Source organism: Microcaecilia unicolor, chromosome 8 (genome assembly GCF_901765095.1).
Source record: "Microcaecilia unicolor chromosome 8, aMicUni1.1, whole genome shotgun sequence".
Lineage (NCBI taxonomy): Eukaryota > Metazoa > Chordata > Amphibia > Gymnophiona > Siphonopidae > Microcaecilia > Microcaecilia unicolor.
The window spans coordinates 41,400,738-41,417,230 of NC_044038.1; the positions used below are offsets into that span (position 1 = coordinate 41,400,738).

Consider the following 16,493-nt stretch of genomic DNA (forward strand, 5'->3'; position numbering starts at 1 on the left):
TTTGGCTAACGTTTGGAGAACAAAACCCCCTTCCTCAGGTCAGGATAGGATACTGTAACAGCACTATACTGTATTGACCTGAGGAAGGATGTTTTGGCCTCTGAAAGCTAAATGTATTAGTCCAATAAAATGGTATTATTTTATTTTCTATATTTGTTTTATTTCTATTTGTTAATTTGTAAACTGGTGATTGGTACTTGTTAGTTTTTTCAAATTTACACCTGCTGTCTTTATATTTTGCACAGTATGGTATTTATGGTATTTTATGCTAGATGGGGGGGGGGGGGGGGGGGGCGCCAACTGACAGTCTGCATGGGGGCACCAGAGACCTGCCCATGAGACTCCCATTTCCACACCCATAGCCACACCCCTTTTGAATTGCACAATTAAAAACTTTTGAAGGGAAAAAAAGTTAGAAGAGCTTTAAAGGATGGTCTAGAGTCTGTACAATGTGCAAGTACGATTTTCCTAGCAATGTTGGGAATAATGCCCCAACTTGTGCTGATATCAGAAACCTGCAGAACACATTTTTGTTTTCTGAAAGGTAGCATAAAACAGGCTTGACACTTCATGTTGGTCAACCTGGAAATGCTAATCTCATTCCTGGTTTTGCTGTATTTCATGCATTGAGGTATAATCCTGTTTTCCTTATTGAAAATAGAAGTACAACTCCAGATGGACCGGAACAGGATAAGATGACAAACCTGTCTGGAAAAACAAACACACACCCACCACATGTGCAAATCTTTTGGGCAAAAGTCAGCTTTCAGAAACTAATATATTTTTCCACAATAAATATACAGCCAAAAGGTATAACAATATATATTATTTGTGCCTCTATAACAAACAGAAGATGCTGAATTTGGTAAGTTCAGAAGAACATATTTTTCAGCTGAGGATATCTGTTGCAGTGGTAAAATGAACATACATTGTACTGTGTTGGATCTTGTATTGTACTGTTTTGGGATCTTGCCAGGTACCTGTGACCTGGATTGGCCACTGTTGGAAACTGGATACTGGGCTTGATGGACCTTCGGTCTGGCCCAGTTATGACAACACTTATGTACTTATGATAAAGTTACATTTCCTGTAAGGCCACTGATTTCAGATTGTGGCCCTTAAATATTTTTTTTTTTAATGTGTGATGGAGAGGGATATAGGGGAGGGTGGGAAGAAGGGGGTGAAAAATTGGAAACATATAACAGCTTTTAAACTGTGGATGATAAGCACTGCAAGTAAAATTGTTTTATAAACCTTGGGAGACTTGTGTAATAGCTGGACAACTATCCAATTGTTGTGTATAAGCAATGTAAGACATGTAGTTCTGTAAAGCTTGCATGACTTATATTATTTCTTTCTTAATAAACAAGATTATGGGGAAAAAGTGCGATTCTGACACGATTCAAATCAGTAGAATGAAACTTCATTTTACATGTTAAAGAAATTACCAACAAGCAAAATGTATTCACTGAGCTGGTAAGCCTAAAGCAGCTGCTATCTCAATTAAATTGAGAATGTACAATTTTATTAGCTCTAAAAATGTGTCTTTCTACAGTTTGTATACATGATTCATTTTACAGCCGTTTGTGTTTGTAAATATGATGGTTACAGTTAGGGCAATAATGGTTCACATCCTGGCATGCGTCAACGCAGAAGGGAATGAGACAGCAACCTGCAATGCATCTGAAACAAACAAACAAACAAACACATAATCAGAGCCATATACAATACTGGAGGCCCTACTGCAGCATTTAAGACAGAAGTGGGCAACCTGCGGTCCACAGGGAAGTATACACAGAAAACAGCCCACACAGTCCTTAGTAACCAGAGTTTTGTTGTCAGTGGAACCACTGAAGGATACAATAACAGGACAAGACAGTGTTAGCAACGGTTTGGAAAGACAAGTTTATGGTAACAGACTATTGTGCTATTAATTTATGTTCATTCAGCCATCACATTTAGGACAATTTAAGAATACTCAAATACTAAACTCCTTTAGAAGATGGAAAATGCAATATCACAGTGAGGGGCATTTTCGAACGCGAACACCCATCTCCATGGGCGCCTATTTCCGTGAACGGGACAACCCATATTCAGGGCCGGTCTTAGCAAGTTCGGGGCCCTGTGCAGACCAATTTGGTGGGGCCCCATCCTAGCCCCGCCCCGCAAAGAAACAGATAGATGATGCAAATTTCTGCTTTGCAGATTTTTCACCATATAAAGTTAATGGGAAATTTCAGAACACAAAAATGAAAAAGTCAATGAAGGGGTGGGTCTTTTACGTAGGCGCGCTAGCGTTTTTTGCACACGTTAAAAATAGGCGCGCACTAAATGCTAAAGGTGCCCATAGGAATACATCGACATCTTTAGCATTTAGCGCGCGCCTATTTTTAACGCGTGCTAAAAACGCCAGCTCATCTACGTAAAAGACTCCTCGAGTGCCCCGTTCTTACAGGATTATATTGGGTTTCACAGTCTCTCATTTTATAAATGGTAAATAGCTCTACATTTTGCTTTTTTTTTTGCACTTTTCTCAAAGACTATGGCAAAATATTTTCACAAATATTCCTAATTATCAGTAAGATTTACATAGCATTCACAAACAGGGAGGATGATTCTTAATACTTCCTTTCACTAAAGAATCTGTATATTTCAAATACTCACCCAACAATAGCTAGTCCACCACATAGAAGCCAAGTCAGTAACCCTGCAGAGCGTTCGGTCCTAGTTGTGATATTTTGGTGGCACACAGGGCAAACTGTTACCGCAGGCGTATCTGCAAAATTGGATCCAACAACAACCACCGCTGGTACAGATGTCACCACCGCTGCAGAGCCACCATACAGAAATAACAACAGTGTTATAATGCTTTCATTATTCCATTTTTAAATATATAAAAGCAGTGAACCATAAGGGCAGAACTAGCAGGAGATGTCAATCAGCATGGAGTGAGTGACCCCAATCCAGGTATACATAAGGGCATAATTATCACTCTAATAAAGTATTCTAAAATAGTGTCATCATTAAATTAGTATCTCTTTAGAATTACAGTTGAATATTTGCTAATGAAATTATTCAATTCAAAAACTTCCTTAGAGGAGTGTAATAAATGCATAGAATTGTAAAAATTTAGGGCCCTGTTTACAAAGGCTAGCGTTTTTAGCACGAACTAAAAATTTGCATGTACTAACCATGTAGATGCCCATGGGTGTCTATATGGTTAGTGTGCACTAATTTATAGGTGGGAGAAGAATAATCACCGGGGGAGGGGGGGGGAGAATGCACAGACAGCCAAAACCCGAACCTGTCTTTCAAGCCGGTTTCAGTGCTGAATCCGAAACTGAAATTCAGTTGATCTCTTATATCCTTAGTATGCCCTTACGCGGGTCTTTCCTGCATGCTAAGGCCAAAATGGATGATTTTCCATTTATTCCAGTTAATTGCCATGTGCTCATGTTGCCATTAGCGTGGGGCCATTAACAAAAATTAGCACATGATCCCTTTCTACCACCCATTTTGCAGGCAGTAAGAGCTTACTTGCTAATCCTGCATTAATCAGTTAGTGTGTGGCAATGTGGATGTACTGATTTTTGCCATCATGCCCACTCATTGCCCCTCCCCAAGCATGCCCCCTCTGAAAAAAAAAAATCAGAAATTGTTTTTAGTGTGTGGTTAGTGCGTGCACATTGGGATTTTACCACGGGACAGCTCAGCACATCCCATGGTAAGCCCTTTTAAGATGCAGCAAGCACATGCTAACGTTTAGTGCAGCTTCGTAAAAGGATCCCTTTGTGTAATACTTCTGTGATCAGCACTGGAATTATAAAATGCATGGCACACTCTGTAATTCTTTCACAGCTAAGCCAACATACCTGCTCCATGGGGTTGTGCATAAGGTGGTGGTTGTGGATATGTGGCAGCCATTCGTGTTGTATCCGAGATAGGATATTTGTCGGTATTCATCTAAAATAATGAATGCTTAGAGTGATTTCTCAAAAAAATAAAATAAAATCCTTTTGCCTAATGTTCAAAATGGATTATGGTTTATTTATTTTATTTATTTAAAAATGTATAACTAAAACTAGGTGGTTTCTAATAAAACATTCACAATCCAATATGCATCATGAAAAAATACAATACACATCAAAATACACAGTAACAAAGTCCCCATAACATCATCAGAGCATATTCAAAGAAGTGCAGCCACAAAAAGTCTAGTCTTTAATAATTTCTTGAGCTGCACAAAACTATCACAAAGGCAAAGCTGTCCATATACTGGATCTCCTGTATGCAGATATATCTCAGTCTCATGCAAAAGAAAACTGTCTCTATTGCACAAGTCACATCCAAAGTAGAAGGCAACCAACATTTATTTAAGAAAACTTCTATCAACAATCACAGGTAGGAGAGAACATTCATAAGCAAATTATTCCTAAATATGAGGAGGTCAATATTTAGCCACAGCTAGCAACATATAATTTTTCTCATTAATCTATTAAAATATTTGAATATGATTCTTTGCCATTAATGCCATTTTTAAAGGAATTTATTTTGTGCATGGATGATATTTTTTCCCTACAAATTGGGATCCTGCCAGGTATGGCCTCTGAAACAGGATACTAGGGGCCCTGTTTACTAAGCAGCATTAGTTATATAACCATGTACGTGCCTACAATATCCTTATAGGCGCCTACATGGTTAGCGCACGTGCTAGGTGTAGGCAGGCTAAAAATACTAACGCACCTTAGTAAACAGGGCCTAGGTTTGATGGGCCTTCAGTCTGACCCAAGATAGCAATTCTTATGTTCCTAGGAGCTGTCTATCATTGTATATGGAATAATGTTCACTTATAATAATTTTACACAAAGACCAATTACTTTGCTGACCAAGAACTGCAAAGAATGTTACGAGTCTAGTAAAAAATAACAAAAAAAAGCACTGGGGTGTGGATTAGGAAGCAAGTAAACAGGATGAGTTGCCTAATTCCACGAGGAAGACATTTTGGCCAGTCCTGGTTTAATCTTACATCCTAGAGTTGAGGGTTATTTATTATGCCTGGTTCTACCCAGTGAAATTAGTGGTGTTATGTCCCATAATGCACTAGGATGGGGCAGACAGAAATCCAGGACTGATCTAAAATCTCCTTCCTGGAACTGAGTGACTTGGAAGCTCTATTGAACTGTACTACAGCCTTATTGCTGTCCATTATTATTAGCAGCTCACTTCAAACCTGCCCTGATGTCCTCAGCCAGTCAGGTTTCCAGTGTAGGTGCAATGAATACGCATGAGAAATTTGCATATCCTGATCTCCTGTATGCAGATATGTCTCAGCCTCATACAAAAGAAAACTGTCTCCATTACACAAGTCACATCCAAAGTAGAAGGTAACCAACATTTATTTAGGAAAATTGCTATCAATCACAGGTAAGAGAGAATGTTCATAAGCAAATTATTCCTAAATATGAGGAGATCAATATTTAGACACAGCTATCAACGTATAATTTAAAATGCTGAATATACACATAACTTAGAAAGATGTTTCAAGTAATGCTTGCTATCAGGGGTGGCCTAAGAGTACTTTAGGCCCCCGGGCACTGAGATTACTCTGGGCCCCCAACCCCGCTATGCCGCTGCTGCCTCCACCACGTATGCCCCACCCCTGCCGTGCTGCCTCCCACCGTGTTGCGGCTGTTCCCCTCCACCTCCTACTTTGAAGGGCCCTGGTGGTCTAGTGGCTATGGCTTCTTCGGGGGCAGGAAATAAATCCCCTCTTTCCTGCCCACCCGCTGCCTCTACTCTGCCCGGTGCGGCGCCATGTTTACAAAATGGCTGCCGAGACTTCCTACGTGTGAAGTCTCTGCAGCCATTTTGTAAACACAGCAGTGCAACAATGGAGAATAGCGGCAGTGGCCACTAGACTGTGTGGGCTATAGTGTGCGGCAGCGGGCAACTGGGCAGAGCCTCTGAGCCCCCTAGAACCTCTTGGCCCTCGGGCACTGCCTGGTTGCCTGAATGGTCAGTCCGCCCCTGCTTGCTATATTTGTGGCCTGCCTAAATATTTAGACAGTTGCCTCTAAGTCTATAAATTTCACACCCATGTTAAAGCTTAGCATGCAAGGTTGCATGCAGAAGTTACATAATAAGGTCAGTTACACATGTCTTAATTGACTAATTAGATGCTTATTGACTGTAACCAGTGACTGGCTATAATTGACGTTAATTGGCACCAATTAGCAATCATGTGCACAACTTCCTTTAGTTGGTATTCTGCAAAATGTGTACGCAGGCATCAAGGCAGAGCTGAGTTGTAGGGTTTGATCTGAGGCAGGCGGTACACCTGCTGAAACACAGGCCATGTTGGGTCTCTTTGTATCTACTGTTGATGCTTTGAGAATAAAATATGCATTTTTCCACCCTGGGACATATTTTAGTTTTTGTGTTGAAGCCCTCACTCGTCCCTACTTTGATTGCTGTGTTCAAGTTATTTAACCCTCCATTGCTCCAAGTACAAAACTTAGACTGTGAGCCCACTAGGAACAGAGAAAGTGCCTGCATATCACATATGTAAACTGGTTGTACCACAGAAAGGTGCTATATCCAATCTATGATGCTTTAATATAGAAATTGTGCTCAGCATGCACCATCCTGGTACCCACCTTTAGGTGAGCTATAGCCAATCACTCACTTAAAGGGTAATTATACAACAGGTTGCCTAGATAGAGCGAGCAGATGCATTAATTGTAGCTGGAACGAAGCTGTGGTCACTTACGCAGTTGTAAAAGTTAAGGTATAAAGTATGCATACAAATTGTGCTCCATCCCAGGACATGCTTATACCCAATTCAGGTAATTGTACACATGAGGTAATTGTACAAAGGCATTCATATATGCAGAAAAAGTCCATTTATTCAATTCAGTTCTTGTATACCGCTAATATCCCCTTTCCAAGGGTTCAGTGCGGCTTAAAAGCAGATAGTGTTAGTGTGAGGTATGAGAACATTAGCGATTATTAGTGTAATGCATGAAACTAAAACATTAAAGGAAAAGATGATGGATGATACTAGGAAGTAGAAGTCATGATAGATTATTATGAAGCAGTCTAGGAAGAGAAAGGATTTTAGCCTCTTCCTGAAGTTGAGGTAGCTATTTTCTGTTCTGATGGGAATAGGTAGAGCGTTCCATATTTTGACTCCAAGTATGGGGAATAGAGAGCTGAAAATCTTCTGATTTGGAATTGTCTTTTGAAATGGTGATGCTAGCATTAGTTGTTTCCGTCGGTTAGACTGGACCAGATATAGCGAAGTAGTCTTAGTCAGCTGTTCAGAGGTGAAGCCCTGTAAGATTTGAAAAACTAAACAAGCAGCTTTAAACCTGAGTCTTTCTGCTGTGGAAAGCCAGTGTAGTTTGTTTAGATGAGTTGAAACACTAGTATATCTATTAAATCTGTATATTAGTCTTGCAGCTGTATTCTGTATGATTTGCATATTTTTTTCCTGATATTGACAGTTAATACCAAGAAATAGAACATTACAGTAATCCAAGTGAGGTAGGACTAACATTTGGACTAGTAGTGCGAAGGCTTTTTGGTGAAAAATGGTCTGACTAGACATAGCTGTCTCATTTTGAATAATGTTTTCTTCCATAGCCGATTAATATGGGAGAGAAGGTGAGTGAAGAATCGAGCAAGATCCCTAATACTCTGGTTTCAGATTCAACGGTAAAGCTTTGATCATTCAACAAAGATATTGATGATGAGACCTCCACTCTCTGATTTCGGAACCACATGACCTTGGTTTTTTTGCGCATTCGGTTTCAATTTATTGGTTCAGGGCCCAGGTGCTAACAGCAGGCATATCATTCGCTACAGACTGAGTTGGATCTTTGATGCTGTTACAGATAAGAGAAGCAGGATGTCATCCGCGTATGATAATAGTAGTTCATTAAGTCCCAGGTGTATTGAGGCAAGGGATGACATAAAGAGGTTGAACAGGATCAGTGACAGGGGAGATCCCTGCGAGACCCTACAGTTAGTAGACCAGTAGTTGGAAAGTTTGTTGTTTAGCTTGACAGACCCAAACTCCACCCCTGCTGTCACTCTCCATAGGGAACACTTTTCTCTCTGCAACTTATTTCATCACCACTCCCCTTAGGCTGGGCTTCCTCCCACCGAGACCCCCCCCCCCCAACTTTCTAACCCATTTGCAGGGACCTCCCTTCCCCCAAGGGCTTCTGGATAAAAAATCTCTTTGTATCTTCTTGTAATATCTCATGTGTATTACTCTCCCTCCAGCAAATAAAAGATGATTTTCCTGGTGGGGTTCCTCAGGGGTCAGTGCTAGGACCGTTGCTCTTTAATACTTATAAATGATTTAGAGATGGGAGTAACTAGCGAGGTAATTAAATTTGCTGATGACACAAAGTTATTCAAAGTCGTTAACTCGTGAGAGGATTGTGAAAACTTACAGAAGGATCTTACAAGACTGGCAGATTAGACGGCTAAATGGCAGATGACGTTTAATGTGAGCAAGTGCAAGGTGATGCATGTGGGAAAAAAGAACCCGAATTATAGCTACATCATGCAAGGTTCCACGTTAGGAGTTACGGACCAAGAGAGGGATCTGGGTGTTGTCGTTGATAATACACTGAAACCTTCTGCTCAGTGTGCTGCTGTGGCTAGGAAAGCGAATAGAATGTTGGGTATTATTAGGAAAGGTATAGAAAACAGGTGTCAGGATGTTATAATGTCATTGTATCGCTCCATGGTGCAACCGCACCTTGAGTATTGTGTCCAATTCTGGTCGCCGCATCTCAAGAAAGATATAGTGGAATTGGAAAAGGTGCAGCGAAGGGCGACGAAAATGATAGCGGGGATGGGACGACTTCCCTATGAAGAAAGACTAAGGAGGCTAGGGCTTTTCAGCTTGGAGAAGAGACAGCTGAGGGGAGACATGATAGAGGTATATAAAATAATGAGTGGAGTGGAACAGGTGGATGTGAAGCGTCTGTTCACGCTTTCCAAAAATAGGAGGACTAGGGGGCATGCAATGAAACTACAGTGTAGTACATTTAAAACAAACAGGAGAAAAGTTTTCACCCAACGCATAATTAAACTCTGGAACTCATTGCTGGAGAGCATGGTGAAGGCGGTTAGCTTGGCAGAGTTTAAAAAGGGTTTGGACAGTTTCCTAAAGGACAAGTCCATAAACCGCTACTAAATGGACTTGGGAAAAATCCACAATTTCGGGAATAACATGTATGGAATGCTTGTGGTTTGAGAAGCTTGCCAGGTGCCCTTGGCTTGGATTGGCCACTGTCGGTGACAGGATGCTGGGCTCGATGGGCCTTTGGTCTTTTCCCAGTATGGCATTACTTATGTACTGGTTCCATCACAGGAAATCATCTTCTCTTGTCCTCAAGGGCCAATCTTAGGTTTTGCTCTTCCTTCTCATTGGAACAACACAACCCCACACAATATCATCAACTTTATTCAACATATAACATCATTTTTAACCCGTTTCCTTTATATCTATCACTCCTCTCAGTGATCTTCGACCTTATTTTATTCATCATTAACTTTTTTTCACACCACTTCATTTCCCTCCAAGTAAGTCACTTTCCAGCTTATTTTCGAAAGAGAAAGTCGCTCGACCCAAATCGGGAGATGGGCGCCTTTCTCTCATGGGCGCCCAAATCGGTATAATCGAAAGCCGATTTTGGGCGCCTCCAACTGCAGTCTGTCGCGGAAACGAACAAAGTTGACGGGGGTTTGCCGGAGGCGTGGTGAAGGCGGGACTGGGGCGTGTTTATCGGCTGAGGAGAGATGGGTGTGCTCGGCCGATAATGGAAAAAAGAAGGGCGGCAGTAGCAAGAATTTGGGCCGCTTTTTTTGGACCCTTTCTTTTTACAAACAAATCCCCCAAAAGTGCCCCAACTGCCCAGATGACCACCGGAGGGAATCGGGGATGACCTCCCCTGACTCCCCCAGTGGTCACTAACCCCCTCCCACCAAAAAAAAAAGAACTTAAAAAACTTTTTTTTTCCAGCCTGTATGCCAGCCTCAAATGTCATACCCAGCTCCATCTCAGCAGTATGCAGGTCCCTGGAGCAGTGGGTGGAGTGGACTTCAGGCAGGTGGACCCTGGCCCATCCCCCCCCCTACCTGTTACACTTCTGCTGGTAAATGGGAGCCCTCCAAACCGCCCCCAAAACCCACTGTACCCGCATCTAGGTGCCCCCCTTCACCCATAAGTGCTATGGTAATGGTTAAGAGTTGTGGGGAGTGGGTTTGGGGGGGGGTTGGGGGGCTCAGCACCCAAGGGAAGGGAGCTATGACTTGGGAGGTATTTAACTTTTTTTTTTTTACTTGTTACAAGTGCATCCTAGGGTGCCCGGTTGGTGTCCTGGCATGTGAGGGAGACCAGTGCACTACAACTCCTGGCCCCTCCCATGACCAAATGCCTTGGAGTTGTTCGTTTTTGAGCTGGGCAGCTTCGGTTTCCATTATTGCTGATACCGCCCAGCTCAAATCCGCCCAAATCCGATGCATTTGCCCGGCACCAACCGTATTATTGAAACAAAAGATGGACGCCCATCTTTTTTGAAAATACGGTCTGTCCCGCCCCTTCGCGGACCCGTCTTCGGAGATAGTCGCCCATGGAGATGGGTGTCCGTGTTCAATTATGCCCCTCCCTGTCCCCCATTACCAACCATCTCCACCCAACAATCACTGGACATGTTATCAGTGATTTTTTTCTTCCCAACCAGGATCTCTTCTCTCAGAGATAACCTTCTACTCCTTCTTTCCGTATTTAAACTTCACCATTTTGTATTAGTTTAAACTGGATACCCAGATTAAGCAAAACTCTGACTAGGTCACTTTTTTTCTTTTTTTCCAAGCAGGGGGACATATGAACCCTTCCCTAAAGGTAACACAGGGGGCAACTCTCGGTGGCCATTTTGAATCAGCGCCAGGACCAGAGTCAGCGAGAAGCAGTATGCAGGCGCTCCAGACAGGAAAGAGGGGGCTCTTTTCTGCCCTGAAGAGGTCACTAGACCACCAGGGCAGTATAGTAAGGGGAGGGGAGGATAGGACATTACTAGGGCCTGCCCGTCTGCCCACCAGCCTGCCCGTTTGTCCGGAAATCTGGACAAACGGGTAGGCTGGCAAAACCCGCCTGGTTGCCCGGCCATGTCCTCAAAAAGAGGACATGTCCGGGTAAAACCGGAATTATAGTAACCCTACTCTAAAGGTACTTTTTCTGCTGGGATTCAGATTTACCAGCCTTTATCAAGGATCTATAAATACTCCAGGGTTTTACTGCTAGAGAGCAACCACCACACCCAACCAGAACCATACAGATGATTCAGCATAAGTTTAGCTCTTGCAAAAACTAAAACCAACTGTTACTGAATTCCCAATGTGCCACCAATTTGCCTCTCCCCAAGGTTGTGAGGATCAGATTTTTATTTCCCTTATTCTAATTCAGCTTTTTGCATACAGTCTATATGCATAGTTTGCCCCATATATTTTATTACACTCAATGAATTAATCCCCTCAAAGTGTGTAGAAATGCTCCCATGCACCTGTCTGTCCCTATTTGCATGCAGGAAGCTGAAGGACCCTTCCACATCCAGCAAAATGTAACAAGTTCAGCATTTCCTGGGCAGCTCTACTATTTATTTATTTGTTACATTTGTATCCCACATTTTCCCACCTATTTGTAGGTTCATTGTGGCTTACATAGTACTGGAGAGGCCTTTGCAGGCTCAGGTGTGAACAAATATAGGGTGATGTTGTGGTAAGATCAAGTTCATGTGGTATAGCCACATTAGGGAATCGTAGAATGGAAGAGTTGTGTTATGTCCAATGATGCGTGCTTTAGTTTGATCGTGTTGCTCAGATTGGGCATTTAGGTCAGGTCATTAGGGTATGCCTTCTTAAACAGGTTAGTTTTTCGTGATTTCCAGAAGTTTAGGTGGTCGTATGTCGTTTTCAAGGCTTTTGGTAATACATTCCACAGTTGTGTGCTTATGTAGGAAAAACTAGATGCGTAAGTTGTTTTGTATTTATGTCCTTTACAGCTACTACAGCAAGCAGACTGACAGTTCACCTTCGAAAGAATAAACCTAATTGTGTTTAAAAGCACTTTACCAGGATTTTGTTTCTCACTTTACTCTCATCAAAACCCACTGTACAGGAGGGGTTTAATTATTTTCTTTTCTCGGTCTTGTTTTATTTCTATTTATTACCTTTACAGGTGAGATAGAGATAGACATGGGAAAAGCCTCTGCTTGTCCCTGGGATCAGTAGCATGAATATTGCTACTATTTGGGACTCTGTCAGGTACTTGTGACCTAGGGTTACCATATTTGGTGCCCCCAAAAAGAGGACCCATGCCCCGCCCCATATTGCCCCACCCCTTTCACACGCCCCGCCCACACACCTCCCTAAGGGTGTTCTATCCCCTAGTCCCCTCCCCTTACTCTACTGCCCTGGTGGTCTAGTGACCTCTTCGGGGCAGGAAAGAGCCCCCTCTTTCCTACCCGGAGCGCTGCCCTGCATTCTCTCTCTTCCCCTTGCAATGCTGACGGGCCCGGCGCCGATTCCAAATAACTAGTCTTGCAAGGCCGCCTCAACTCTCGGCAGCCATTTTGAATCGGCACTGGGACCATCAGCATTGCAAGGGGAAGAGAGAGAATGCAGGGCAAAGCTCCGGGCAGGAAAGAAGGGGCTCTTTCCTGCCCCGAAGAGGTCACTAGACCCTAGGGCAGTAGAGTAAGGTAAGGGGAGGGGATAGGACACGATTAGGCCCACCCACCAGCCTGCCTGTTTGTCCTGAAATCCGGATAAACGGGCACGCTGGCAAAACCCGCCCGGTTGCCCGGCCATATCCTCAAAAAGAGGAATATCCGGGTAAAACCGGACATATGGTAACCCTATTGTGACCTGAATTGGCCACTGCTAGAAGCAGGATACTGGGCTAGATGGACCATTGGTCTGACCCAGTATAGCTATTCTTATGTTCTTATGACTAAAATGATACCACACCACCTTGCTTCCTGGAATCCTCATGCTCCTCCTTCCTACTAGCTTCTGGTCTAAAACAAGCATTTTCTAAGCCACATTGTACTTTCCAGAGCCAAGGTTTGCTTAATTTTATGCTAACACACACTGGGCCTAGAGAGACAGCTTTTCCCTGATTAAGAGCCCCTCTGACCCAGGGGCCCCTAATCCAGGATATATAGTGAAAGGGGGAGTTACATAAACAATGATGCCCCGACACTCAGAACTCCTGCAGTAAGCCAACAGCATAAAAACTATATCACTGGAACAGAGCAGAAAATTAGCTCGCCAATGCTCAAAGGAAATAGTATGCAAATCATATGTGCACTGGTAAAGCAAAAGCAAGGAGGGGGGGAAATGTTTGGCTCTTGAGCAGAAAAGTTTTGGAGTAACGTTTGCATAAAATTTATCACTACTACTACTACTTATCATTTCTAAAGCGCTACTAGACGTAAGCAGCGCTGTACACTTGAATATGAAGAGACAGTCCCTGCTCAACAGAGCTTACAATTTAATTAGGACAGACAGACAGAACAAACAAGAGATAAGGGAATATTAAACTGAGGATAATAAAATAAGGGTTCTGAACAAAGTGAATAAGGGTTAGGAGTTAAAAGCAGCATCAAAAAGGTGAGCTTTTAACATAGTAACATAGTAGATGACGGCAGAAAAAGACCTGCACGGTCCATCCAGTCTGCCCAACAAGATAAACTCAGATGTGCTACTTTTTGTGTATACCTTACCTTGATTTGTACCTGTCCTTTTCAGGGCACAGACCGTATAAGTGTGCCCAGCACTAGCCCCGCCTCCCAACCACCAGCCCCGCCTCCCACCACCGGTTCTGGCACAGACCGTATAAGTCTGCCCAGCACTATCCCCGCCTCCAAATCACCAGTCCCGCCTCCCACCACCGGCTCTGGCACAGACCGTATAAGTCTGCCCAGCACCATCTCCGTCTCCCGCCACCGGCTTTGCCACCCAATCTCGTTTAAGCTCTTTAGGATCCATTTATTCTGAGCAGGATTCCTTTATGTTTATCCCACGCATGTTTGAATTCCGTTACCGTTTTCGTTTCCACCACCTCCCGCAGGAGGGCATTCCAAGCATCCACTACTCTCTCCGTGAAAAAATACTTCCTGACATTTTTCTTCAGTCTGCCCCCCTTCAATCTCATTTCATGTCCTCTCGTTCTACTACCTTCGCATCTCCGGAAAAGGTTAGTTTGCAGATTAATACCTTTCAAATATTTGAACATCTGTATCATATCACCCCTGTTTCTCCTTTCCTCCAGAGTATACATGTTCAGGTCCGCAAGTCTCTCCTCATACGTCTTGTAACGCAAATCCCATACCATTCTCGTAGCTTTTCTTTGCACTGCTTCAATTCTTTTTACATCCTTAACAAGATAAGGCCTCCAGAACTGAACACAATACTCCAGGTGGGGCCTCACCAACGACTTATACAGGGGCATCAACACCCTACTACTACTACTATTTAGCATTTCTATAGCGCAACAAGGCGTACGCAGCGCTGCACAAACATAGAAGAAAGACAGTCCCTGCTCAAAGAGCTTACAATCTAATAGACAAAAAATAAATAAAGTAAGCAAATCAAATCAATTAATGTGAACGGGAAGGAAGAGAGGAGGGTAGGTGGAGGCGAGTGGTTACAAGTGGTTACGAGTCAAAAGCAATGTTAAAGAGGTGGGCTTTCAGTCTAGATTTAAAGGTGGCCAAGGATGGGGCAAGACGTAGGGGCTCAGGAAGTTTATTCCAGGTGTAGGGTGCAGCGAGACAGAAGGCGCGAAGTCTGGAGTTGGCAGTAGTGGAGAAGGGAACAGATAAGAAGGATTTATCCATGAAGCGGAGTGCACGGAAAGGGGTGTAGGGAAGGACGAGTGTGGAGAGATACTGGGGAGCAGCAGAGTGAGTACATTTATAGGTTAGTAGAAGTGATGCTTTCTTCTGCTGGTCACACCTCTCTCTATACAGCCTCACAACCTTCTAGCTAGGGCCACCGCCTTGTCACACTGTTTCGTCACCTTCAAATCCTCAGATACTATCACCCCAAGATCCCTCTCCCCATCCGTACCTATCAGACTCTCCCCGCCTAACACATACGTCTCCCTTGGATTTCTACTCCCTAAATGCATCACTTTGCATTTCTTCGCATTGAATTTTAATTGCCAAACCTTAGACCATTCTTCTAGCTTCCGTAGGTCCTTTTTCATGTTTTCCACTCCCTCCGGGGTGTCCACTCTGTTACAGATCTTAGTATCATCCGCAAATAGGCAAACTTTACCTTCTAACTCTTCGGCAATGTCACTCACAAATATATTGAACAGAATCGGGGGGCCCCAGCACCGATCCTTGAGGCACTCCACTACTCACCTTTCGCTCCTCCGAGCGAATTCCATTCACCACCACCCTCTGGCGTCTGTCTGTCAACCAGTTCCTAATGCAGTTCACCACTTTGGGTCCTATCTTCAGCCCATCCAGTTTATTTAAGAGCCTCCTGTGGGGAACCGTGTCAAAAGCTTTGCTGAAATCTAAGTAGATTACGTCCATAGCTCGTCCCTGATTCAATTCTCCTGTCACCCAATCAAAGAATTCAATGAGATTCGTTTAGTATTATGGAAGGATCTTGGGTAACATGATAATGAAAAAGCATGATATTAGTATAACAAGCAAATATCATAAGATAATACTGGATATATGTGGGGGAGTTCACATTTGTTGATCTTTGTGGTATGCCTTGTTAAAGAGATGGGTCTTCAGTAGTTTGTGGAAGTTAGTTAGTTCATAGATTGTTTTTAAGTTGCGCGGCAGCGCGTTCCAGAATTGTGTACTCAAGTAGGAAAAGGTTAACGCATGCGTTAGTTTGTATTTTAGACCGTTACAGTTAGGGAAGTGAAGGTTGAGGAACGTGCGGGATGATTTTTTAGCATTCCTGGGTGGTAAGTCTATCAGGTCTGACATGTAGGCAGGGGCATCTCCGTGAATGATTTTGTGAACTAGGGTACATATTTTGAACGTGATGTGTTCTTTAAGTGGGAGCCAGTGTAGCTTTTCTCGTAGGGGTTTAGCACTTTCATATTTTGTTTTACCGAATATGAGTCTAGCTGCAGTGTTCAGGGCTGCTTGAAGTTTCTTGATTATTTGCTCTTTGCAGCCAGCGTAGAGTGCGTTGCAGTAGTCTAGATGGCTGAGTACCACTGATTGTACTAGGTTACGGAAGACTGTCCTTGGGAAGAAAGGTCTTACTCTTTTTAATTTCCACATTGAGTGGAACATCTTCTTGGTTGTGTTTTTCACGTGGTTTTCAAGTGTTAGGTGTCTATCAATGGTAACTCCAAGAATTTTTAGGGTGTCTGAAATTGGAAGATTCAGTTTTGGTGTGTTAATGGTGGTGAATTTGTTCGTGTTGTGTGG

General features: G+C 43.2%; 1 protein-coding gene across 1 annotated transcript in view; it reads right to left on the reverse strand.

Annotated features, from left to right (window-relative positions):
* Positions 1-759: 759 nt before the first annotated feature.
* Positions 760-16,493, reverse strand: part of LOC115475834 (LITAF domain-containing protein-like) — an 81,860-nt gene continuing 66,126 nt past the window's right edge. The window contains exons 2-4 of the mRNA XM_030211864.1: positions 3,873-3,963; positions 2,665-2,827; positions 760-1,683 (exon numbers count right to left, since the gene is read on the reverse strand). Of these exons, the coding sequence (XP_030067724.1) occupies positions 1,575-1,683; positions 2,665-2,827; positions 3,873-3,963 (363 nt within the window). The 3' untranslated portion in view covers positions 760-1,574. The remainder of the gene's footprint in view (positions 1,684-2,664; positions 2,828-3,872; positions 3,964-16,493) is intronic.